This window comes from Myiozetetes cayanensis, unplaced genomic scaffold (genome assembly GCF_022539395.1).
Source record: "Myiozetetes cayanensis isolate MyiCay16 unplaced genomic scaffold, myiCay2020 scf1, whole genome shotgun sequence".
NCBI lineage: Eukaryota > Metazoa > Chordata > Aves > Passeriformes > Tyrannidae > Myiozetetes > Myiozetetes cayanensis.
Genome location: NW_026086604.1, coordinates 7,548,850 through 7,574,557, shown reverse-complemented (window position 1 = coordinate 7,574,557; position 25,708 = coordinate 7,548,850). Strand labels below are relative to the sequence as shown.

The following is a 25,708-nucleotide window of genomic DNA, read 5'->3' as shown; positions in this document are numbered from 1 at the left end:
CTTAAAAGCAACCCAAAAGTGTTCTGACAGCAGAAAAAAAATGTCACATCAAATTTAGCAAAGTGACTTTCACTGAGAACAACCACACTAACTGTTGTAGGCTGAAACTTGCTGATAAAAGCAGGTTTCATTCATGGTTTTACCTGAGTTCCTCCATTTTGGAGGCAATTAATCATAAAATTCTAAATATACTTAGTGCATTTGCCCTACTTAGCACAACAATGATGCAATGGCTTCAGAGAAAAGTGTATTCAATTCTAATCTAATTATGCTGTGACCCACTGATACTGTCAGGTGATATTACAGGATATAAAAGGAAAGCAGTTTATAATCCAGTCTAAAATCATACAGTCCATGACATGGTTGTCCATGACAGACTATGACAGAAAAACGAATAACGAATAATGCTACAAAAGTAACCATGAGAATAAAGGTGGGATGTTTTGATTCTAATTCTCAATTGGTAGCTAACTTTGAAATAACCTTATACTTTACAGGTTTAATAGATTTTCCACAAGCATTTGGCAGAAATTTTGAAGAGATGAGTGTGTTTTGTATATACACATATACTGACATTATGATCAGAATTTGAAAACCCATGGCTGAAACATTCATGCAAAAGCTGTCATTTACCATTGTAATATTGTATAGATTTATCTCTGTAGGGCTCATTTTGAGTTCATGAATTCTGTCTTTTCCTCTATTAATAACCCTGAGAGAGGGGTTGGGGAAAAATAAGCAAGGAAAAAATCTCCATATTAATTCACAGAACTGCCTAGAATTGGGAAGACAGATGGAAGCAGAGAGAAAAGAATGAGTTTACCCAGTCTTAGTACTACCCACTTCAAGGTTATTTCTAAATATGTTTTTAAAGTTTTATTTATTACAGGTAATTTAGGACTTGGTCCTTCAGGGTATCCCTTATGCAGGTGATTTACTCACGAGAGTAGGCTTGCTGACTCTGGTGGAATTTTCTCATATGAGTGAAGATTGCAAAGGCAGAGGATTAATATCCAGAGTGTGTATGTAGCTTACATAATTTCAAGCCTGTCAAAATTCATATCTATATTATCATCTGCCCATGTTACATAACACAAAGGAGCTCTGAGTTGTTTGTTCTTCCCCATATGCCTGAAACACATGTATGGTCTTAGAAATTTTGTATTGTACACGTTATTAATGAGGAAAAAGTAAGAGTGAATGCAATACAAATAAAACTTTCATTTTGGGGCATATCAGAGGCAAGCACCACCCCCAGGATAGTATCTGATGAGGCACACATATCAATGCACTGCACTTGTTTACTAGTAAAATCTTGCATTTCTCATTTGCTTCAAGACACAATCTTTAGTCAAGTCAGCACCAGTGCTGCCTTTACCTAAGTCGTATCAATTCCTTTTTTATGTTTCACCCCCCAGCTGAGCAACAGTACATTCCTCAGCATTTCAGTCTGGGATCAGTTGGGTTTAAGGGTGGTTGTATCTCTCCAGAAGCACTCAGCACTTGGCAGTATTGAAACCAGTGGGTCTACATTTGTTTTGTTGTTTTGGTTACTTTACCAAAAACTAATTTCAAGGAGGTTTATCTCCTTCACCTTTACCAAGAATGCTGGTTCAAACTTATTTTGAGATGCAAGGAAAGAAAAATCAGGTGATGTCTTAAATGTTACTGCAAGAAAAAAAAGGTGAACCGTGGGCATTATTTGTATTCATGATAATGCATGCTTTGTTAACTACAAGAAATAGCAGAAGCAGGCAGTAGTACTGCATGCTTCTGTTCAGCATTATTAATGGTTCGAACTGCAGGTGAACATACTTATCAATGAAAACTAATATTAATTAAGACGTTAAGAAAAATCAGATCAAAGCACTTGATTTTCCTCTTGTGTAAACTGTTGCAACTTCATGAGTTTAGACAGACTTGACTTATAACTGTGTGACTGAAGAGAATCAGAACCATTTTGCCCATGGATGCTGCTGGGTACAGTACTAAACTGACTCAAGGGTAAATAATTCATTCTGTCCTGAATTGAATTCAGTATTTTCCCTGCATGAAATCTTTATCTTAAAAAAATCAGTGGAAAACCCATTATATGTACCATGATCAGAGTTTTACTTTCTACTATTTCTTTCATTGCGTACTTTAATTCCTGGGTTTAGTCCAGTGTAAGGATCTTCCTGAATCCTGAGGCAAAGCAAGATGTTCATAGATATTGCTACTAATCAAATAGTTCATTTAGTATTGTGAGGCTTCCTTGAAGGACAGATGCAGCATTTTACCTGGGAAAATAAGCCCTGTTAGAAAACAGTGTTTTGCCTGGAGAGTGAAGAAATCTGTGTTGGCCCAAAGATTTCCTACATAACCTTGATGACATAGACATTTAAATTCTCTCTGTTCGCTTGAGAAGTAACAGTTACATGCCCTTCATGAGCCATAAAAGCCGTCATTCACCAACACTTGAAAGGGCTCGGCAATTCTCTGTAAAAAGTAAAAAAAAGATGGTGCGACACCACGAAGTGCCAAAGTAGGGTTGTGCCTCCCCCCGGACATCAGGCGCGGCTTCCCGGAGCCCCCGGGATGAGCCCTGGACCAACCCGTGAAGGGCGTGGGGGGTGGCGGGGGGCGGGTTGGGGGTCGCGGGCAGGGTCCGTCCCTGCGGGGCCGCTGGAGGGAGCCCCCGGGCCGCGCCGCGGCTGCTCCAGCACCGCGCGGGGGGACAGCGCCCGTGGGGCCGCCCCGCGACCCGCGCCCCGCACCGCGCTCCCCGCGGCATCCGCGCACCGCACCGCGCTCCCCGCGGCATCCGCGCCGGGCAGAGCCAGCCCCGCCGCGGGGAAGGATCCGGCCCCTCCCGCAGGGACTGGAGGCAAAACGGCCGAATAATTGGGCGGCGTTAAGCGGTCCCTGGGCAGGTGGGAGCCGGTGTAAATAAGCACCGACGCGTGACAAGCTGCACGGATCCTGTTAAGGGATTTATATATGTAGTTCATGAAGGCAATCATCTGGCTGGTAGTCTCTCGTTGTGCACCGCTCAAAGGCAGTTCATTCACACAACTGTCTGCAAAATGAAGATATTAGTATCTCTCCTGGGAAATGTCTGTGGGGAATGCGTGTGCGTGTGTGTGTGTGTGTGTGTATCGGCTAAACAGCTGTGATACTGGTGGGTAATGAGATAGCAGCGCATTACTCATAGCTCCAGGAGAGGACGTGGAAGTAAATTAAGAAATCAGCATAACTCACACAGCTATTGACCCATCACTAATAGCACCAGCAGTGCATGGGAGTAGGACACAGCACGCGGCTGCTGTTCATTCATCAGCATGTTACCAAGAGCTGGGGAACAACTCTGCACAGACTAATTGTCTTACATCCACGGGGTTTATCCAGGCACAACACGCCAGGGCAGCTTCTCCTGAAACAGGGTGAGCCCAATCACTAGGAAGTGAGTCAGGCAGCCCACAGCTAACAAGTGCAGGGACTAAGGGAATGGGCAGGATGTCCAGTGGTTTTGGGAGGGACAAGGTCTAAGGAACATAGATATGTCCTAAGAACCACAATCATCAAAACTTCCAGGTGCAAAATCAGTCACTTCCCAGCTAAACATCCCAGCACTCATGTAAACAACATCCCACCACCAACACATTCCTCTGTACCCTCCCTCCTTTTGGGATTATCTGCCAATACCTCCACCCCCTTCTCCCCGGAGCCAAATGGAGATGATAATCTGCTGTGAAATATTGGTAGCACAGAGCTGTGACAGTCTGGGAAGGGAGGGGGAAATGGAGCAGCTAGAATCTCCAGGATTAAATTGTCCTAGTTAACCAGTGTTTTCTTGCTTTGCAGGGATATTGGGAGTTTGGTGCATTCTCATTTTTCTGTGGAAGAAGCCATCTGAGTGTTAAGTCAGATTAGACCTGTTTTTAACCCTACAGACCCTGTCTTACCCAGTGCCTCTCAGCGGTTTGCACCACACACCACTCCACCATGTAACCAGTGCTCTGTCCTAGACATGTAAGGATGCAGCACAACAAAGTTTGCCCCGTGACTACCAGCAGAATAGGTTTCTTAGTGTCCTCCGAAGACAGTCTAGGATCTCACATCAAATATCCCCAGGGGAGCTTTGCCCTGGTTTCACTGAGATTTCACTGGTTTCTCCTTGCAAAGGAGCTTTGCTCCTGTTTTCTCATAACTCAGATCAAGCTGCACTTCACACAAGAGTACCAATTCCCCCAGCAGATTCAGAGTTAAAAGGCATGAGCAAGAAAAACGGGCACAGTGGGAAAGTTTGACCAAGACAGAGTCATCTCAAGCCCCAAACCACTGCTGGAAGTCAGGGAGGTGAATGATAAATGACCCATCCTCCCCACTTGCCCAAGATACTTCTTCCCTCAAAAGTTATTTCAAGGGACAGCAGTGTAGCAAATGTACAAGGAGAAGGGACAGAGTGGTTAGGAATTGTCCCTGCTCCCAGCTTGAGGTAAAACACTGGGATGGGAAAAGGGTGATGGAGAAGAGGGAGACAAGAAGCTTTCATTTTGCCTATGATCTCCCCCCTGGGTAATGAACTTCTGAGCCCCTGGCTGTAAGGGAGAGGATCTTTTGGGACACCCCACACCTCCTCTCTCTCAGTGTGATGGAGAAAGAGGACAGTTCCCACCCTCTCCTCACCACAGTACCTGGTTGAGGGAAGTCATGGCGAACCTGGGGATTACCAGCTGCATGACGAGCTGCAGGACAGAGGTGACCAGCCCAGCCAGGATGGCCCAGGTGAGCGGCAGCGGGAGCATGCTGTAGGTCGCAAAAAGCGTGAAAAGCACATAGCCAATGCCGTCCCCGAGGAGGCCACAGCCCAGGCCTGCCGCCAGGATCTGTGTGGCCATGGCCACCCAAGTGACAACACCACTGTACTGCAGGTAGGTGTATGAGGTCGTGTCCTTCCTGACCACCACTAAGGCACAGATCACCACCTCGATGCCAGTGAAGAAGCCCAAGAGGATGCCCTTAATAGGGTCCATGGGAGCAGAGGCCAGGGTCAAGTGGAGGAACAGTAGGGTCAGCTTGGTCAGCACATCCAGGATGTTCATGACCACCTCAGATTTGCGCCGCTGGCCCAAGAAGTAGCGCTGGTAAAGGCGCTCCAAGTCCCGGGACTTGAAGGAGTTGCGGAGAGTGGGGAAGATCACCCCGCGATATGTATAGCCCCAGTTGAGGAAGAAGTCGGAGTTGCTGGGGGCACAGTCCAGGGGCAGAAAGCCCAGGTCCCCGCTGCTGCTCGTGCGCTCCGGGAAGACTTTGGTGCCTCCGTTGTTGTGGCGATCGCTGCCCAAACTCCGTCCGGCCGACTGCCGCCGGAGGTGGTGGTGGTGGTGCGGCGGGTGGGGGTGGTGGTTGGGGCAGCAGGTCTCCTCGGAGCTGAAGCCCTTGCCCCCCCCGCTGCTGCTGCCGCCGCTGCTGCTGCTGTGCTCCTGGATGAAGCGCTGCTCGGTGATGTGGCGCACGGCCGTCTGCCACAGCAGGCGCTGGGGTCTGCCGCTGCCGGGGGGGGTCCTGTTGATGGTGTAAAGTTCATCGCTGTCGCTCAGGCACCGCACCTCCGAGAGCTCCATGGTGGTGACTGGCGGGGGCAGAGCACCGGCGCACGGGGCGGGGGCAGGGGGCACACACCGTCTTTGGGGAGGGGAGCAGGGGGAGGGATGGAGCCGCGGGAGAGGAGGGAGGGGATGGCGGAGGGCGGGTGGCGGCGGCGGCGGCGGGGTGGTGGTGCGGGGATCACATTTATAGGCAGGTCCCCGGGTCTGGCGGCGCGGCTGGCGGCGGGGCTGGTTGGCCGCCGGGGTCCGGGGGCCGGCTGCGCCGGCTCAGCGCAGGCGGCCCGAGCCCCGCTCCCGCTCCCGCGGCGCCCCGCGGAGGAGCATCCCGCGGAGCCCGGCGGCGGAGCAGCCCCGGAGCCCCGGCGGGCTGCGAGCGAGCCCTCCTCGGGGCGGTGCGCTAGGAGGGAGCCGAACCGCGGGTCCAGAGAGGAGGAGGGAGGAGCGGAGCATCTACGGGCTCAGCCCCGCTGCCCGGTGGGCGATCCTTGGCCCCATCCGGCGACCGGAGGCACGGAGGGGTGGGGGCAGCCGCCTTGCGGATCCGTTCACTGCGGGCAGCTACGCTCTCCGGGGATCCCGGGGCTCCGCTCCGAGGTCTGGTGCCCGAGAGCTGCTGTAATTCCTGCGGCTGCGGTCAGCGGCAGCGCTGCGAGCTCGGGCAGGAAAGGAGAGGCGGTCAGGTCGCGGGCATCCTCGGTCACGGCGCCGGAGCCGCCGGCCGGGGGTTGCCCGCCCGCATCCCCCCGGCGGCGGGGCATGTCCCGCAGGGAGCACCGCCTGGGATCACGGGGCGCCTCTGCCCAGAGAGGGCTCGGGGCTGACATCCATCGCAGACGCTCGGCTTGCTTGGTAACGAGAAAAAAGAAGGGGAAAAAAGAAAGGAGGAAATAAAAAAATCACACCAAAACCCAAACCTAAAAAAAAAAACAAAACCAAAAAAAACACGACAGAGATGGGAATGAAAATCCCGCCCTAAACTCAGATCTCTGAGAAGCCCGATGGGAGCATCCCAACTTCTCTGCGGGTCGGGACAGGGAGTGCTCCGGCTCTGGGGCTTCCCCGGAGGCAGGGAAGAGGAGGAGGAGCAGGACGAAGGGACGAGGGCAAGGCGTGGGGAGCGCGGTGCCTGCGGGGAGCCGGCGGCGGTGCTGCCCCGGGAGCTGCGGGGACCAGCGCGGCGGAGCCGCCGCCGCCAGAGTGGAGCTGCGGGCGGGCGGCCCGGGAGGAGGCAGAGCCCGGCGCGGTCAGCTGATGCCCGACACGTCGGCGGGGCTGCCCGCACCCCCCTCCCCTCTTCCCCCCGCTTCCCGGCCCGGTTAAAGCAGCCGCAACTGCAGCTGCAGCGCCGGGAAGGGGTCAACGGGCTGGAGATGCGGGTCCACCAGTCACAGGAGACTCCTCCGAGCGTCACTCGGGTTTCTCTGAGCTGCACTTCTCTGTGTGTCCCCGGACTCTTCCGCAGTGCCTGATAGGTGCATCCATCCACAGCGCTCTGCTGATGCTGCAGCCGGGTATCCCTCTGCCCCGACACAAGGGAGAATCTCAGGCCTTGCGTCCCCCCCTGAGGTGGGGGAACCCTGGGAACCCCTTCATCTCTGCCTGTGACAGTTCAGGCCGTCTCAGAAAGGTGCTGTCACTGCCAGGATTGTGACTCTGGCCACCCCGTGTTAAGTGAGTGTGTGTTTGATGGCTCCTATCCTGACAGCACTTACATTAAAGACACTGAAGAAATAACAGAAACTGCCCCATGCCCAGACCCTGGAGTTAAAATCACTCCTCCCTCCCCACTTTGGCAGATGCAATTGTCCCTGCTCCTCTCCTTGAGGATTCTCTTTATACCAGCAAACCTGGAGTGTTGTGTACAGCCTGGAGAAGAGCAGGAATCTGTCTTTACCCTTCCTATCCCTCGTCTGTCCAGAGTAAACCTTGTTAGGTCTGAACCCTGTCCTGGAGGAAAGGCAGTTAGACTATGGCAAATTAAGGGAGAGGTGTTTTCTTTGCGTTTCAAAAGATAAGAGTGATGCCTGCTGTATTCCTTGAGATAAATGTACAGCTGCCTTCTGTCAGCACTGAGGATGTGTGTGGACAGAGGCACTGCCTGGAAAGGAGCTATGCTACCCTACTAGGAGCTCTGACTTTTGGGAGTTGGGGTGCTTGAACTTGGTACATGAGGATTGACTTCCAGTGGGCCTGAGCCTCCATGGACACCTCTCCAGCTATCATTACTTAATTCTCCTTTTATTATTATTACTGTAAGGAAGATATGGAGCTTTAGGAAGGATTTCACTCTTTGTTTCTGTATTTGCACTACAATAGATTTGGGAATTCCAGCCAAGTCTGTGTCTCATGTGTGAGGCAGGTTTATACAGATAGAAGCGGAGGAAATTCTTGTTCACAGGAGCCCAGATAAGGAATGAGCGATGTTTTTGTGAACAGGGATGGGTCTTTCCTGTGTTTCAGTATGACCCTGCTAACCTGGAAAGGGTTAAGACTAGTTTTGCAATAACAATAGAGGCACATATCCTTACTCCTAGAGAAATCCCATGGAAATTGCAACATTACTTTAAAATGAAAATGTTACTATAAGTGGGGAATTCTTATATAATGACTTATATATTTCTTTTATAAAAGGAATTATAATTCTTAGTGGTATTATCCCAGAGCACAAAAAGAAAACATCTTTCTCATTCAGATTGCTCAACACAAATCATGCTAAATCAAAGGAAAAGGAAACAAATATACAATGCATCTTAAGGAGACATCAGTTCAAAAGAGATAAGATGAAACCAAGATAGGGAGCTTTCAGTTCTCTAATGTTGCTGTAATCACTCAATCACAGCACTGGAAGAGTCCTTGGTCTTATGGCAGAATGAGTTCTACCCTTACCACTATTCCTGTGATAGAGGCTCTGTACATTTCCAGGCAGTCTATTTTTATGCTTATCCATCCTTATCATTTTCATATCTAACCTGAACTTTCCTTGCAGTATTCACCAAGCAAATCACATTCACCAAGCACATCACTTCTTGTCCTGTCCAGCACGAAACAGGGAGAACAGATTATCCCAGCAGTAGTCTATACATATTTAATGAATATCTCTTCCATCCATTTACTCTTCTCCTTCTCATTTCTTTGGTTAAATAACCTAAATAACCTAATTTCTGTCATTTTCCTCCTCGTGGGTCACATTTTCTAGGTTTCTTTTCTGTTTGTTCTGGATTATGTACACTTTCTTCATGATTTTATTTTCTTTCCCCTCTGTGAGTTGCATACAGCTTGGCTTGGTTCTACAGTGGAAAGTTGTCTTATGTCTAAGACTACATTTTATGATCTGCACTCCTATTTATACAGCCTGTGAGATATATGTCATCCTCAGACTTATCCAAAACTGATGACCTAATGAAACTTTGCTGTCCTGGTGCAGGTGTCACTTGCTCCATATGCGCATAACAGCCCACGTGAAGCATCTTGCATTTGCCCTCTCTGGAATGCATTGTACTTTTTCCACCCTGTATGCCCAATTTGAAATAGAACATGTTGAGTACTAAACCTGTCCTCCTCCATGCCAGCAGCCCTCCCCAGCTCTGTGCCATCTGTGTGTTTGGTGAGCCTACTCTCTCTTCAGTGGTGATGGCAAAGCAGTGCAGTGCCTTTAGGTAACAGTCGGTGTGCTCATTTCTTGCCTGTATTTCTGAATCAGCCTCAGAAGTACTGGGCATCTTTGTGGAGGGTTACCAAGAGGGGAAAAGGTCTTTATGAGCACAGGGACCTGCAGCAATGCTCTTGGCTCTGCAGAGTAAGGAGAAAGCCTGACAATCCTGAGGAGCGGGAGAGGGATGAGCCTGACATAGCCCTGGTTGCCACTAAAGAGTGGATGAGCTGGGGGTCCAACAAAGTAGTTTCACAGACACCTCCTAAGTCCTCTAAGTCCTAATAGGGTTCAGTTGTCACTAGATTAGAACTGAGCATTATTCAGTCTTTGTTGCTATATGATTTTTTCTTTTTTTTTTTTTTTAAAGAGCTAAATGACTTGGCAGTGTCACAAAATCACTAAAAGCCATTTAAAAATAATACTGTCACTAGAAGGCTTTTGAAGGATGAAATCAGGCAGAATTCATTCCTCTCTTGTCACCTGAAAGTTTATGTCACACTCCTCTCCTCCTTCCCCCTCTCTACCCACAGCAGTAGCATTTCTGTACAGTTTAATGTTATGATATTTAATCATGCAAATAATGATCTCATTCACTTTAGTGGGACTATTTATGTCCTCAGGATTGTGAACCTGGCACTGTGCTCTGCAAAGCACTGCAGGGTTCTCCAATAAACATGGCTTCAATATCCAACACACTAGTAAGGAACATTTGTGTTATTATACATCTTATGTAAATATAGGCTCGAAAAAGCAATTTAACAAAGGAAAAGTGAAAACTGACATATAGCCTCTGTATCTCTTTATGTACACAGGAAAGATGAAACTTCAGTAATGATGGAAATGACAGAACATGAGCAAATTGGCCTGGATTGTCTCCTTATCTGTTTGGTGGTTCTGGAGATTTTTTTTTTCCCAATAACTCCCTTTTTTTTTTTTTTTTTCCCTCTTCTCCTTGGCAAAAATTCAGACATTCTAATATGTAAAAAAAAAAAAAAACCAAACCAAAAAACCCAACCACCAACCAAATAAAAAGTCTTCTTTTAAAAAAACCATCATTTTTCTTAAATCAATGCATATCTCAATACAGCGTTTCTGTTGAAGAAAAGACAGGGCATAAGGGAATAGATTGAAAATTGTAACACTGGATAGTAAAAGCATTCAGACTGATTAATAAAAGCCACGGTAAAAGAAAAGCCAGGTTTCATGGACTGAAAGATCAGAAAGAAAGAGGACAAGGACACATAGTTTAAGAGATGATGGAAACCATCAACCTTTCCTGGGGTTTGCAGATGATTTCTCTCAGTACAGGAAAAATATCAATGAAATATTTTAAAGTTTGCAAGCACTCACTGAAGCTAAATTATTACATACCCCAACGATACTACAAGGCTTTGGGAAATTAAAAAAAAAAAAAAAAAAAAAGAACAAAAAAATTTTAAAAAATCAGTTCAGTTATAATACAAAAAGGTAACAAGAAATGTCAATTTTAATGTCCACACTTTAAAAGAAGACTTTTACTTTGTTTTTCTTCTTTTTTTTTAATGAGTTTGTTTTTTGTGGATGCTATTGCTTCTCCATGTTATGAAGTTATAGTTGCCTCACATGAAAATAAATTACTTATCTCTCTTCCTTTCACAGACACACATATCCACATAAAGGGGTCAAAACATGGTGTAAATAATGTGGATTTTATGGAAGGAAATAAAAGGTTGGAGACAAATATGCAACTTTTAAATAAATATGTTTGGAGCTGTGTTTTTCTCCTCTCTTTTCCAGGTCCACTCCTTACTCACCCACCCAGCCATTCCTCTAGTTTTAAAACTGGATTAGCAGCTGTGACCACGGCAAGCCTTTTATTTGTGACCCTGTGGGCACTGGTGCTGAACAGGAATAACTGTTTTGTATTTAAAAAAAAATAAAAAAATATATATATATATATATATTCTGTCTATACAAGAAATTAAATTGTTTCTGTTTTCCTGAAAACTAAGCTTCAGAAGGCATTAACATGATGGAAATTTTCAGCTCTTAAAAAACCCTACATTTTTATGACAGTGAATTTCAGTTTTTCATTTTCAAATGATTCTTTCAAATTTTTGTTGTGGATGATAGTGTTGGTTTCTTGGGTTTCTTGTATATTTGGCTGTTTGGGTTTTGTTTTGGGGTTTTTGGTCTTTTTTTCAGAATCAAACATGAAATATGGCAGAGTCCTTAAACAAGACTGATTATGATTACTGTTCTTTTTCAGTGGAAAAGGAGGGCCTTTGTTTGAATTCAGAATCAAGTGCATTTTCAATAATTTGAAAACAAACTTCCCAAGATGGAACTGCTGTTCTTCACATCACCCTCTGAACCTCTCAGAAGTTTCCCTCCACCCGCTTCCCCTTTCCCAACCAAATTTAAGAGATCAGCTGCTTCTTTGCTCATCTCTCTCCTCTACACACACCATCACTCTCCTTCAATGCTGGTAAATCTCTGGAGCACCTGCATTGCTGAATGAATCATATTTTTACAAAGCAGTAGATGGTTCTTGATACTTTATGGGATTCCATTGAAGGAAATATTTTTTTCTTTTAATACAAAAGACCTTTGACTTACATGTTAATTGCAAGAGAAGTTAAAACAAAATGAATATTAAATTCACTTCTAAAGTGAAATCTTTATAATCCACATCAGACAAACCATTTACAAACATTTTATTCTTGATTTGCTATCTGAAGCAGCAAGTAGTAGGAGCGATAGATGAAGCTACAACTGAAATTAACACTAGAAATAAGACTTGAATTTGAGATGTTTAAAAGAATCTGAAAACATAAAACACTACACATAAGGCTATTCTGTATAACTTTTTCACTTGGAATAATAATTCTTAGCTCAATGAAGAGGTTTTGACAAGCAGATTTCAAAGTGTTTTTCTTTTTACAGGATGGAGATGTTTCCTGTGGATGTATACAATAAATTAATCAGGCTGCAAATAGGGAAATGTTATATTGTATGAGATTTTAAATCCATTCAGATCAGCATCCTGCAGTTACTGCAGTATAAGACATAACCTAAGAGGAAATCCCCCATCAGCCAGATCAAAGGGGGGAAAGTCTGTTAAGATTTTGTATGCATGTGCTAATGTGTGTGTATTACACTTTGGAACAGGAACAAAACCTAGAAACCCTCATATTTCCAAGGGAAAGGAAATTCCTTTTTGTTTCTCCTCCTCCTTTTTCTGTCTGGGGAGAAATAATTCTGTTCAATTTTCAAATAAAATATGAATCCAACTATTTGGCTCTTGAGAACTCCTTTCTTTGCATTCCTGCTTCATGAACCAGGGAAGCTGGAAGCCCCAGGACTGTGGTTTGGGCTTCCAACCATGTTGGGGTTCAAGGATGATAAAGCTACAAAAGTGCTGGGAGTCTGGGCTGAGAAAGGCTTTCACCACATCATCTTAGATTCAGAGTCCCTAAGCTGAGTTCTCAAGCAGCTCTTCAATGATCTGACAGGGTGCCAGGCAGGTTTTGGAGAGCACCTGGCTTATGTTTTTGAATGTTGCTTCATCAGATACCTTCTGTATATGAATGTGTAGGACTTCATTTTGCTGGCCTGCAGATAAGAGCAGGGTTTAATTCTGCTGGGTTCCTAAGCAGTGCTTTTCCCCACCAATAAAACTCTTGCCCTTCACTCTCTTATCTTGTTTATGAGGGTTTCTTGCATTAGAACATGGAGAGTATGCAAAATAACCCTTTAAGTGACTTGCTGTGTGACAGAGAGAGCACTGATGCCTGGTGTGCTGGTATTAACAGCGATTTATTTCAAACAGCTCCCATCATAACTGAAGCATGTTAATCTGTTCATTGCCAGTCAAGCTGGGATGGTAGGTGTTCTTAGACAAAATGTTTAGGAGGAATCGTTGACTCATGGCAATCTTTAGTCATTCTCTGAAATGATACTATTAATGTGTATGGGCTCAGCAGAGCACTTGTTTCTCCATTCTATTATCTTGTTTTTACATTTAGTAACATCTTCCTTGGCATAGGGGGAGGATAATAGATTCATGTTTGAGAAGTTTATTTGATATTGCATTTCTTTAAATCACCAAAACCTGTCATTTTCTAGTGTTGCAAGATTTGCTGTGGAAGATTAAATCTGTTTTCCTTTTGATAGCAATGGCAGGTTTTTGGTGCTGCAGATGAAGATTTAAGACTGGTCTGTAGGTGGTCTACCCTACACATGGGATTAATTTGATCTTCTCTTACATGAATAGAAAAGGCAATGGCAGTCCTAAAGCTTGCATTTGCTCTGTTTTCAACATTTTGAGGTTACTTGGAGCCAAGGAGAACACCACCTGATTGCCAGGTAATACAGAGATCTGCAAAACATCCAAAAACATTTTCCAGGAAACAGACACGGAGAACGCCTCTGACACCTATATGCCTCTAAATCCAGGTTAAACTGCTCTGTATGAGAATCAACTACAGGTAATGTTATTGTGATTAATATTATTTATGATGGCACCATCAATAGTTTGCACTAGAGAGCTGCATCTACTCTCAGTTGTATGGGGAAGAACACAAAATTTTTTATTCTGGAATCGTAATGGGAGACAAAATATCTTAAATTCCATTGTTTTGTAAGAAGGAAACTCTACACTGCACTACGCTCTGCACTAAGTTTTTTGGCAACTCTCTAATTAAGAATTTCCAGTGGATGTTTTCAGCATACAGCAGCTCAGGCATTTTGTTTTAGCAGTAAAAGAATGGTGTGGTACTGCTGCCTGTTGATCCCAAGTGTTACTCCAATATGGCTCACATCATAAAATATGAGAGATGCCTCTGAAATGAAAGCCCATTCAATTTCTCTAAGATTTTCCATGTGATATTTTCTTTGAATTCAACTTGTGACTACAAACCCATTGCATAACTCTCTCTGCAAATGTATAGTAAAAAAAACATTTCTGGTTCCAATGGATTTGCAGCCTAGGATGAGATGTAGCACTTGGACATAGTGAAGAATTATATGGAAACAGAGATAACAAGAGAAGTATGTGTGGTGAGCAATGGCCTTTACATAACAGTTGGTCTCTTTTGAGATTCCTAGAGAAATTATGGCAGGGAAATATTTAAATATTCAAGGGGAAATACAGTGCCTTTCATAATTTTTACAGAAGCTGACAGAATCTTAGCAGGAGCCTGGAAAAGTGATGAAGCTTTAGTGCCACAAATTCAGGATAGAAAACAAAGTTTTTTCTCCAGATTTGGACTGAGAGTTGTCCAAAACCATTCCAACAGTAAATGTACTTCTTGTTATTCAGCTTCAACATTTTGGCCATCTAAATTCAGAAAGTCTTAACAAACAAGCTGGTGGACCACGTTGTTTATAGATCATTGACTTTTTTTTTTAACTTCAGTAGCATTGCATTATTTACACTTTAAAATATCTACCAGAGCTAAAAGCCTGCATGACAGAATAAGTGCTGTACTTACTAAATACCAAGGCAAACAGTAGCACCCATAGTTGAAGGGCACAACCGAATTTAAAAATAATATTGTCTAATTCAAGATATTGTCAAGAAAAACAAAGAAAATAACAGAAGATGCAATTCACTAGGGGCAAGTGCAAAGTACTGTATATAAGCAGAAATAATCAGTTACACCAGCACATGATGGGGAACAGCTGCTTAAATAGCAGTTCTGCAAGAAATGATCTGGGGGCTATTGAAATTGAGCCAACAATGTCATGTTGTTGCAGGAAAAACAAACGTTGTGGTGCATAAGCAGAAAGGTAGTCCTTTAAGGCTTGTGGAATAGCTTTTTCCACTCTGTGCAATGCTGGTAAGGTTGCAACTGAGTACAAGTGAGGGTCAGGGACTCTCTGGGGAATGGGTACAGGGCACACTCCCCTGGCAGGGCTGTGCAGCCCCATCCCAGGTCATCAGGAAGTTCTGTGGGGACAGAGATTGGGGCTGATGCTGGACCATCAACCTGCAGAGCTGGGGACTGTAATCTTATGGCATTACTGGGGAAGGGACTGATGGCCCTGGGCTGGGCTGACATGGAGTCCTGGGCCATGGGCAGGGGTTGGGGGGCCCTGGGAGAAGTCCATCAGTATCACTAAAGAGCTGTTGATGCCCTCATTGGATGGGTACCAATTTTAGGAAGTGCACATCAAGAAATATTGGACCTTCTAGAAACAGTTAAAAAAAGCATGGTCTGAGATGCAGGGAACGTTTCCAGCAAGAAAATTTGAAAGGAACACTTGTTTGGCTTTGTGTTCAGGTGCTGCCTTCAAATGTCATCTCCTAAAAATATTAAGGAACAGTATTATAAGAATAGTAAAGGAAGTAAAGCAACACAAAAAAGTATTAGTGTTTTATAACTGTACAGGATATTGCTATTTAGGTATTTCTCTGTGACCAATACTTCTTTCACTACACAAAGAAGGTATTCAAACTGAGTTAGTGATTTTCTGAAGAGTGTGGTGGATATTACTTAGATGTGATGACACTTGTCATCACCATATGTAAACTTTATTTAAAATGTATTCTTGACTCATAATCACATTTGCATTTCAAAACTTCATTTACTCTGTGTAATTTAAATTGTACATATAGCACTATGGGAGGAGGACAAGTTAAGAATTTCTTTTTAAAGAAACGTCAGTTTCTAGCAGCTCAATTTTAACAATTTCTGCAGCACGGGGAGGAATTATTTTTTTTATTTTTGATGGGCTCTTCACTGTTGAAATGTAGCTATTCATCTTTCTTTATTTCAATAGCTCAGAGTCATAGATGCTTGTACATTTGCTTTCATAATGCTCTGTATTATTGCAGACCTCAATATTTTGTATGAACTGAACATACAAGGCCATGTTCTCATCTTACTGAGACTCTCTTGACTTAGCAGAGAGGCTGGTAGAAGTGCAACCACTTCTCTCCAGTTTTGTTTGTCAGACCAAACATAGTCACTCATCCCTGTCCTAAAGGAGTCTAAAACCCAGCAGGCAGGATTCAACCTCCAGGGTGCACTGTGTGTCTCGATGTGTTTTATTTCTTACTGTCTAGCAGAATGAATGACCATTCAGATGGACCTCTCTTTACTGCCTCTCATTTGCCGTAGTGGTTCCTCAGCAGAACAAAGGCTGCTGAATGGCAGCTGTTGTGAACTTGTTTGTTCCCAAGCCAGCTCCACTGACACCTGTTCTGATCTTCTCAGTGTGAGAAGGCTTCAAAGCATCTTAATTTGCTGTAGTCTCTGGGAAGCACTGTTTTCACCGAAAGAGTCAATCTATTCCACCTTGCCAGCTTGTCTCCCAATTTATATTTATATAGCCATGGGGTACCATTGCTATGCTGAACTGCAGGTGCCTGAAACTATGAAGTTCTGATGTTGATATCATTGAATGGTTACAGCCATTACCGATACTTTCTGCTCTGAAACTCATTTACTTGGACACTGTGGAATGGGTCTCCCATGTAGGCAGTTCACATAACCAAACAAAAGGACGCTTCAAAGACAGAGGAGCTTTTGCTGCCTCTTTGCAAAGTGAGAAACAGAGTCAACTTTCCCACGTATTCTAAAGTGTGAAATCAGCAAATGCCTGTGACTTGTGCATCTGTGTTTCAGCCTGGCTCCTCACTACACAGTAGCTGAGGACACCCACGGAATGAGCTACTGGGATAAATCTTGATCTAGGATTAAGAATAGTAATTAAGGATAGAACTTCCATTTTGCCTCCTTCTTCTTAATGTTTCCCACAGAAGAAGTATTTGAGGAGTTACATTACCAGTAAACTTCTACTGGGGGATGTTACTTTCCATTGTCATGGCATTTCAGAAGCTGATGCTGTGGTGGGACCAAAGCACACAGGGGAATTCTCACTCCAAGGGTCTCCTGAGTCATGTAATGATTCCAATGTGAGTCCAGAAAAGGAGAAAAGACAATAGCAGTGATAGGACCTGGGAAGATGGAGGCACTGCTGGATTGGGAAGATCTTTGTCTCTTTGGAGGAGTCAGCGTTAAGAGTTTCACGAGAGAAGAAGGCCAGCAGTATGCACTTGTGCCATACTAAATGAAGTGAAGAAAGAAGCCCAAAGGAAAAACTCCAGACTTTAGTGTCCTTTTTCTAGGAGAGGAATTTGAGGAAGATGTGGTTCAAACCACTGAAAGAAGTAGATCATAAACGAGGAAATATCAGAGAAACATATGACAAGCATGACCCAAAGCAGGAACTGGAGATAGCACCAAAGATCAGTGTTGGTGTTTCACTCAGTGCCAGTCACAGCAGTCAGGCATGTTTGACCAAAGATTTATTTTTTTTTCCCCACCAAGAAAGGGTTTGTTGGAATTTCTTGTCAAAACGAGAACGCCTTTCAAATACATTCCTAGCAAGGGTCTAGTGGTTCAGTTACTCACCTGAAATAAAGGAAATTAATCTCCTAACTCCTATTTTGTCTGATGTAGATATCTGAAGCTACACCTTCAGATGTGCTGTGGGCCCCTCATCACACTGGTGCTTGGACAATCTGTGTCTGACCCACTGAGTGTGGAACCTTTTATTAAAGCCATTTATACAAATATATGCTCAAAAAGGAGCATGAAAGACTTACACAGGGTGACTCTTCTCTTTCCCAGCAACCTGCAACTGTGCCTCACATTGAAGTATTAAGTATCAGGAGCTGTAGGTGAATATCTCAGTCATTCACTCTGTCCCTTGGAATGCAGGCTTTATTCACCCATGCTCTTGATTCATGTCATACAAGTACTCAGGATTACCAAGATTATTATGATAATGTCTTATTGGAAACCACTTCCCTTTCTGAGTCCTTTGGATGTGGGAAAACCTACTGGGCGCCCTCACAAATTTCCCATTTGTATTAGAGTAGCTGCCTCAGAAAAACAGAATGACCTTTATGTTTTTTCCCCCCTAAAAGCACAGTGAAGCCCGAGGAAAGATGGATGGGCTGGAGATAGAAGAATTTATATGGTTCATGCCATTAAAGTTGGTAAAAACAACAGGTATTATATATGCCAGCAATGTCTTTACTAAAATATAGCTTTGACATCAGAGGTGTTTGCTGTCCCCAAAAAAATAGAAAGGTTGGAGCTGTACTGTACAAGGCCTTTGATTCCACTGCAATGACAAGGGTGAAATGCAAATGTAAAATTCTAATGCAGAATAATAATAACTTTAGTTGGCTGAGCAGTAAATATTTAGAATGATCAAAGCTGAAAACAGGTGGATTCAGCAGAGCTATGGAATCCTAAAATCACCAGAGGCAGAGATTCAAATCAGTAGATTAGAAAAAGAAAATATATCTATATCACTGCTAAATTATCTCATTTATTTGAGGAGGGCTGGTTCTTAGGATCTGAATTGCCAAGGCAGAGGACATGCTCAAGAGACCCTTTGGCTAAGAGAGACCTGAACCTACATATCTCCTCCACAGCTTGAGGAGCTGCAGCTGAAAACTGCACTTAAGTACTGGGAAGTGGGCTGTGAGGATTAACTGAGTGTCCAGGGAGAATGGAGTGAGTTTCTTGTATTTCTGCCTCATACTTTTAAGGAGGAAAAGGGTGATGTTTTTCTATTCAAAGAAATGAGACTACCAACAGGGTAAGAGACCCCTTTGTGTTAAGGGGAACCATTAAAGGAGGAAGGCTGTCTGCTCTTATAAAGGTCTGGGAGCACAGAAGAAGGGGAGAATTGTTTGGGAGAAGAAGTGATGCACAAAGAAGGCAGGAGCAAGAGGATGTCTTGGTTGAATGCTCTGGGACATATAGCTAGGAGAAATTTTTTCTAAGGAATGATTTCTTGGTTTTTTTCTGTCCTGGGATCTGGCAGAGCTCCCTGGAGCTGTGTCTGGCAATGGGCTGTTTGGTCAGAAATATCTTTTATTTGTCTCTGCCTCTTTCCAGGTGTCTTATGATGGCAACTGATGTGTGGTGACATGCTGGCATGTCATCCACCATGGTGGAAACATCATCAGGGACTCCCCACACATAGCTTCCAAACCCCTTTGCGAGGGTGGAGCAATTGGAGCCTATGATTCCTGTAGGTACCTTCCAACTCAGGATACTCTATGATTCTATGATCTCTGTCCTCTACCCCAGTCAGACCATCCTGTGGGTATGGACAAAGGAACCCAGACAAAACCAGGAGCAGTTCAGTAACCACAAAGGTCACTACTGCATAGAATTAAGGACGCCATGATGATTGACTTGTAAGTGGCAGAAACACTATCTCAGCCCAAATTATCCAAATATTTCTCTGCAGCTGCTTGTTGAAAGTTTCTCTCCTTTAGTCAGTAATGATGTGCAGCCTGAGCTCACAATCAGCCTCCATGACTAAACTGGGAAACACAGTCCCACAAGCATATCTAAGGATGAACCTTAAACTGGCAGAGAGATGGGCTCATATGTTTCCAGACTTTTACCATCAGCTCTTGCTTTAACAGGCCTATTTTGACTGAGATCTAGAGGCATTTCTGACTCAGCTGCAATCAAAAAATCATCCATGCTCTTTATTTCCTCTCTTTGAATAAAAGAGTTTCTGCTTCCAGAACAAAATCAATCCCACATGCATCCTCCTGAAGACAATGAAACTTAGCATGTATTGTTCTACAGCTTCATTCCTGACTGTCTATCAGATTTCAAGTCAGAGAAAAGACTGAAGGGAAAGTTTTGTTATTCAGTAACCTCCTCCATATCTTTGCTTATACCTGATTGACTTCTTGTTCTATTTTGTCCAGTTTTTAGTGTCTAAAATGAAGCACTGCCTACCATGGACATGTTTCTCTCCAGCTAACAGACGTTACCATGAGACTATTTCTTAGAGGCCAATCTGCAGGTATTTTTGCTCTGTGTCAGTCTATACCTTCTGTTTCTCTTTCTCCACTGTAAAATAACTCTTCTTCTTCCATCTTCAGAACAAAATAACAGAAATTCTTGTCTGCTGTGTATTTACTAATCTTTGATCAAGTAATACACAACCTCTTCAGTTTTGGTTTTTGTTTTATATAGTACAATCCTCTATCTTTTTGTTTCATCTTGTTTCAGTAGGCATATTCCTTGGCTTCAAGATCTTAAAACTTTGTTAAATAACAAATCTCTTGAGCATTAGAATACACAGGATAGATTTGACTGCTGACAGGGCTACCAAAAAGATCCTCCCATTTAGAGACACACTCTACCTTTTCAACAGTCTCCTCAGTATGCAGCAGAGCAGGTGGAAGAAGTTTCAAGTTTGGGAAAAGAAAAACTTATGTAGGGATATTAAATTTATAATTCTCTTGTCTCCCAAACAGAGATTTTTGGGGATAACTATACCTCTAATATAATTGCCAAGCATAAGGATGAAAGCTGAATACCTCTGATTAGAGTCTGTAATGTTTTGAATCCTAGGTTGCCTCTCAGGCACATTGGCAGCATCTAGAAAGAGAAGAAATCAATAATTCAATGAAGTACTTTATCAAAGATTCAGTATATTTTTACTACATTGTTGTGGGTATATTTTTTGTGTTTCTGATTAAAGCAGGTCACAATAGGTCTAGAACTCAGGTCAGGTCCAGGACAGGTCACTTCTCCAGGGAAACTCCATGAACTCCTGTAACAGGCAACGTGCATTTCCAAAACATAAAGTTTTATTAGCTCTTTAGGGTGTTCAGGTTCAGATGCCTTTTTTGTTTTGCATATAATTTAAAACTGAGGATGGCAGGAAGCCTATCACTGTGTTAACCACTAGTGCTATACTTTGTACTCTCTCAGACTTCCGCCATATGTGGAAGTTATCATGCCAATTTTCTCATACTTTTATTGTCTACTTTAAGATTTAACAAAGGCTAGAACAAAGTTATCTATTTTCCTTCCCTGTGGGCAGTGATTTCTTGATTTTGGAAATCTCGGCTTCTGTACGTCAGCAAAACTGATGATGACTCCCCACAGTTGTGTATGTTAATAACAGTTCAACTTTACATGTCCCCTCCTGCCAGGTAGTCTTCTGAAGCCTTTCTTTCTTCCAATATTGGAATACTTAGGTTAACCTTGACATGCTGTTGTGTTATGGAGAAGTTTTTTCTCCCTTCATGTCATGCAAACAGCAGGATAGCACATGCCAGCACTGAGTAGTTATAAAGATATGCTGGCCAACAGGAGCTAAATCATTTTCTTCCTTCAGATATGTTGTTCCTGGCTTTCTGTAGTCTCAGACAGACTGAATATTTTCTGGTGAAGGAACTGGGAGTCATCCTTATGCAGACAATGCCATCTCTAATAGGGTAGAGTGCCACAGGGTCTTGACATGGTGTACAGAGTTGGATGCTGGTAACAAGGTCTGTTGGCAGTCCAAGACATGGAAATGATGAACCAGAGCCAGGGTCCCTGAAAGAGTTTCAATTATGAGCAGAGGGTGACAGAGCAAGGGATGGGACTGAAGACTGGGTTACAACAAGATTTGGGTCCTCAGTTCATCCAGTAGAGAACCCCAAAGCCAGGGAAAAAACAACCACTGAACTCAGAGGAGAGTGATTTTATAGGGACATGGACAGTGTGTGGGAAGGAACACCATGTTTATCCTGAAAACTCTTTGATCCAATCCTCTCCTTTCCTCCTCAGTTATGTGCTCCAGCCTTATGCTTGTTTCCATGTTATAGTCCTAACCCTCATTTTCAGAAACAACTTGTGTTATATTGGCACCTTCTTGACTATGGAAACTAGGATGCTGACAGATAAACTTGTCCAGAAAGGAGAGCAGTGCACTTAAACTATAATCATCATGAGTCACTACAGCAGCTTTTTAGAACCAAGGGAAGTGTTTTGTTTTGTGCTCTGTTTTCAGTAAAAAGCCAGAATGTTCTGCAGAAATCAGACACTATAAAAAATACTTTCCTTCATAGTCCAAAGTTGCTTCTATTAAGTTGTTTTGATGTAAATTTCTCAGCTGGCACCTGGAATAATCTTGTTTAAGACATGATTCTTTGAAAAATGTAATATCAGGAAAAGGTAAAGATGGGATTAAACAACCCAGCCTAATCCATGGTAGCAGTATTATGACAAAGTTAAACACTTTAAAAAAAATGCAGAACTTTCAATTGGTCTTCCCTTGATGAAAGTTTTTGAAGAATTTGACTAGTTTTGGACTCTCTTTGTTAAAGCTCATTTGAGACACAAGGAAAAAGTACAAAGTCCTGTTAAGAATTATGGAGTCTGCTATAAGATGCTCTATTGAAGAGACAACTCTACCAGTGTAGCCTGTAATTTTTGAATCTCTTCCAAATAAACCTTGAAAGATGACCATATATGAAAAAAAGAAAAAAAGTCATCTGTAATAATAATAAATTGAAAGCATGTAAAGTAAGGGGAGCCAGACTGGAAAATGTCAAAAAGCAGTTTCAAACAGCATAAAGCTCTGGAGAAGGGGTAAAAATTGATCACAGACTTCAGGGCTTGCTTTTGATGAAGCTCTTCTCCCAGATCATCATGTCTGATGCCACGTGCTCAATGTACAGAGGTGCATACAAACAAACTGCATTTGCACTGGACAGTCTGCAAGCCATACACTGGCACAGCCAACAGGGTTTCACCCAAATGTCTGCCAAAGGCCAGGGAAAACCCTTTGTAATTTCTGCCTTTGAACATCTAATAAGATATAGAAGCAGCTCTAGTACAGGTTTTAGATCATTAGTTTTAATGGTCTCTTCAGTTAAGATCCCGCAGGATAAAAATAAGTCTGGAAGCACCTCAGATACTCACCTAGGAAAGGCAAAGCACAGCAGACTAATTGGACTGAAGCAGCTGCACGGCAGGACACAGCTGCTTTGATGTGAGAAAACTCCTTCCCATCACGGGCCAGCCCCTGACGTTCACAGCTGTCCCTCAGAACTGCTGGAACCAGAGCTGGCTGCTCCCATCCCCCTGCACAGCCAACATCTGCAGCAGAGCATGGAGCCTGGGAAACATTAGCATGGATACGAGCTAATCTGGGAGCGGGGAGTTAGTGCTTCTTCATTATTTCTCCTGCCTTCACTCTTACCTATTTGTGGCAAAACTGGTGTGGTTTTTTCCCCCCTATTATTCTTAGAAAAGGACAGTAAAGCTCATTAGATTTGTACTTGTCAGTTTCTTTTTTTTTTCCAGGATTTCTATTCTTAAATCCTCCAATTGTAGAATGAAAAAATTGTCAGGTTCCTAGTCACCTTTTACCAGTCAGAAGCATATGTCAGGTTGTTTTGTATCATTAGTGCCTTAAAGCAGTTTGGAAGTTGGAAACACTGCAATAGAAGTTGTGGCTTTTCTCTCAGAAGAGCTTAAAGCAAGTGCTAATGTGCTTGAACCAGATTTAATTCCTCATAGCCGAGCTGCTTGCTACCTGAGGCCACAAAAGTCAGTGAACAAATGAATCATAGAATGTCCGCAGTTGGAAGGGAACCACAAGGATCATTGAATTCAGCTCCTTAGCCTGTGCAGGACACCCCAATAATCACACTGTGTGCCTGAGAGCATTGTCCAAATGCTTCTTGTACTCTGTCAGGCTTGGTGCTGTGACCACTGCCCTGGGGAGCCTGTTCAGTGCCCAACTCTCCTCTGGGTGAAGAACCTTTTTCTAATGTCCAATCTAAGCTTCCCCTGACACAACTTCAAGGCCATTCCCTTCAAGGCCAGGTCCTGTCAGTGGTCACCAGGGAGAAGAGAGCAGTGCCTGCCCCTTCTCTTTCCCTCATGAGGAAGTTGTAACTGCAATGAGGTTTCCCCTCAGTCTACTCCAGGCTGCATAAACCAAGTGACCTCAGCTGCTCCTTGCATGGCTTCCCCTTTAGATCCTTCTCCCTCTTTGTAGCCCTCCTTTGGATGTTCTCTAATAGCATTATATCTTTCTTTTATTGTGAGTTAGTCTTGCTCCTGAGAAGATTACCTCCTGCCTCCATAGGAGGAATAAACCTGCCTCTTTGCAATCCTTCAGATGACTTCTAGCTGTTTTGAAGACAAAATCTCTTCCATATGGCACTCTAATTGCACAACAAAAGTGATTTAATTGGAAATAATTACTTTGTTTTCAAAGTAACATAATTATTTCAGCCCAGAGCCAGCTTTTGGAATAGTGTCTTGTAAAAGAGTTCACAGATGATGGAGTTGTCTGGTTAATTTTTAACTGTTAACTATATCCTTCAATTTACCTACTTGGTATTGTTTATAGAGCCACAAGGAACAAAGACAAAGGGTTGTGGTAAGAGAAGCCAGAAATGAAACAAAGGCAGAGAAAAACTATCTTCAAAGAAAATATCAGAAGGCCTTGAAAGAACAGAGAAGGCTTAGGGGAAGTACCTATTTATCCATCTGCAGCCAAGTACACAGACATGTTTGGTTTTTTTTTAAACACTGGGGATCTAAGTTAAAAAAATAAGAGAACTTTTACAAACCATTTCTACAGACAGTTTGAGGGGAAGCAGAAGCTGGGATAGAGGAGTAAGTGAGTTAGCAAAACAGATATTTGAGGAAGATATTTCAGAGTGAGACCAAGAGAGGCAGAGGAAGAGGAGGAAGCTCCAGGCAATGAACCTGGCTGTTTGAGTCAACCAGGAGCATCCAAAACTTGTGAGAAGATTGTGAACTTTAGTCAGACTTGATGACACTTTGCTCGTGGGCTAACTCTCTCCTCTGGCAACTGTTTGAGTAAATAAACAATCCTTCATTTTGCCAAAGCTCACTTTCCTCAGCAGCTGGTCAAGGTTCCCAGAGGAGTTTCTTAGGGTTGTAAGTGTGGCTGAGAGTGTGAGACCAAGCTACCAAGCAGATGTACCTTGACAGAAATGAAAGAAAGAGTGCTGATTGCCTGACATAAGTATTTAAAAGGGACTTAATGGGTGTGATGCAGAGTATGGTTTCTATCATGATGGAGATTTTTATTTTGGGATAGCTTTAGTGCAAGAGTTATTCCAAAAATAGCCCTGGCAAACAGTTTATGCCTTTTAGATCCAGTAATAAGACAGTCTAAAGTAAGGAATTCCGCTGCTGAAATGCATACTCACACAGACTTTGGGACTACTTTAATGATCCAGGTGTGACTCCACATTAGCAGCTGTACTGCTGCACCTTTCACCCGTAGATCAGTTTTTGGTGATGTCTCTGCATTTCTGCTGTCACTCAATACACACAAGCTATGCTTTAATACCACTTCAGAGGCATGATCTCATGGCTTCAATTATCCTGGTGCGATGTGAATTGTTAAGGTCATTTTGTTGTTAATTAATTGGTTGTGCCACATTACAAAAGTCCCCCTTATGTCCTCTGCATTACAGATTAATGTGAGCTTCTCCTCAGACCTAGCAGTTTGAAGTGTCTCACCAGCAGCCTAAATGACCCTGATGCGCTGGGTTCACAGTTATTCTCTGTATCGCAGGAGGGAAATATTTCAGTAATATTTCAGCAGTGTTTGGATGCCTGTTTGAAATACTCTCCCTGAAATACCAAATGAAATCCATGTA

General features: G+C 43.4%; 1 protein-coding gene across 2 annotated transcripts in view; it reads right to left on the bottom strand.

Moving 5' to 3' along the window:
- ADCY8 (adenylate cyclase 8) overlaps nt 1-5,971 on the bottom strand; it is a 122,291-nt gene extending 116,320 nt beyond the window's left edge. For both annotated transcript variants that reach the window (XM_050307046.1, XM_050307055.1), the window contains exon 1: nt 4,677-5,971. In XM_050307046.1, coding sequence (XP_050163003.1) covers nt 4,677-5,606 — 930 coding nt within the window. In that variant the 5' untranslated portion in view covers nt 5,607-5,971. The remainder of the gene's footprint in view (nt 1-4,676) is intronic.
- Between the last annotated feature and the right edge of the window lie 19,737 nt (nt 5,972-25,708).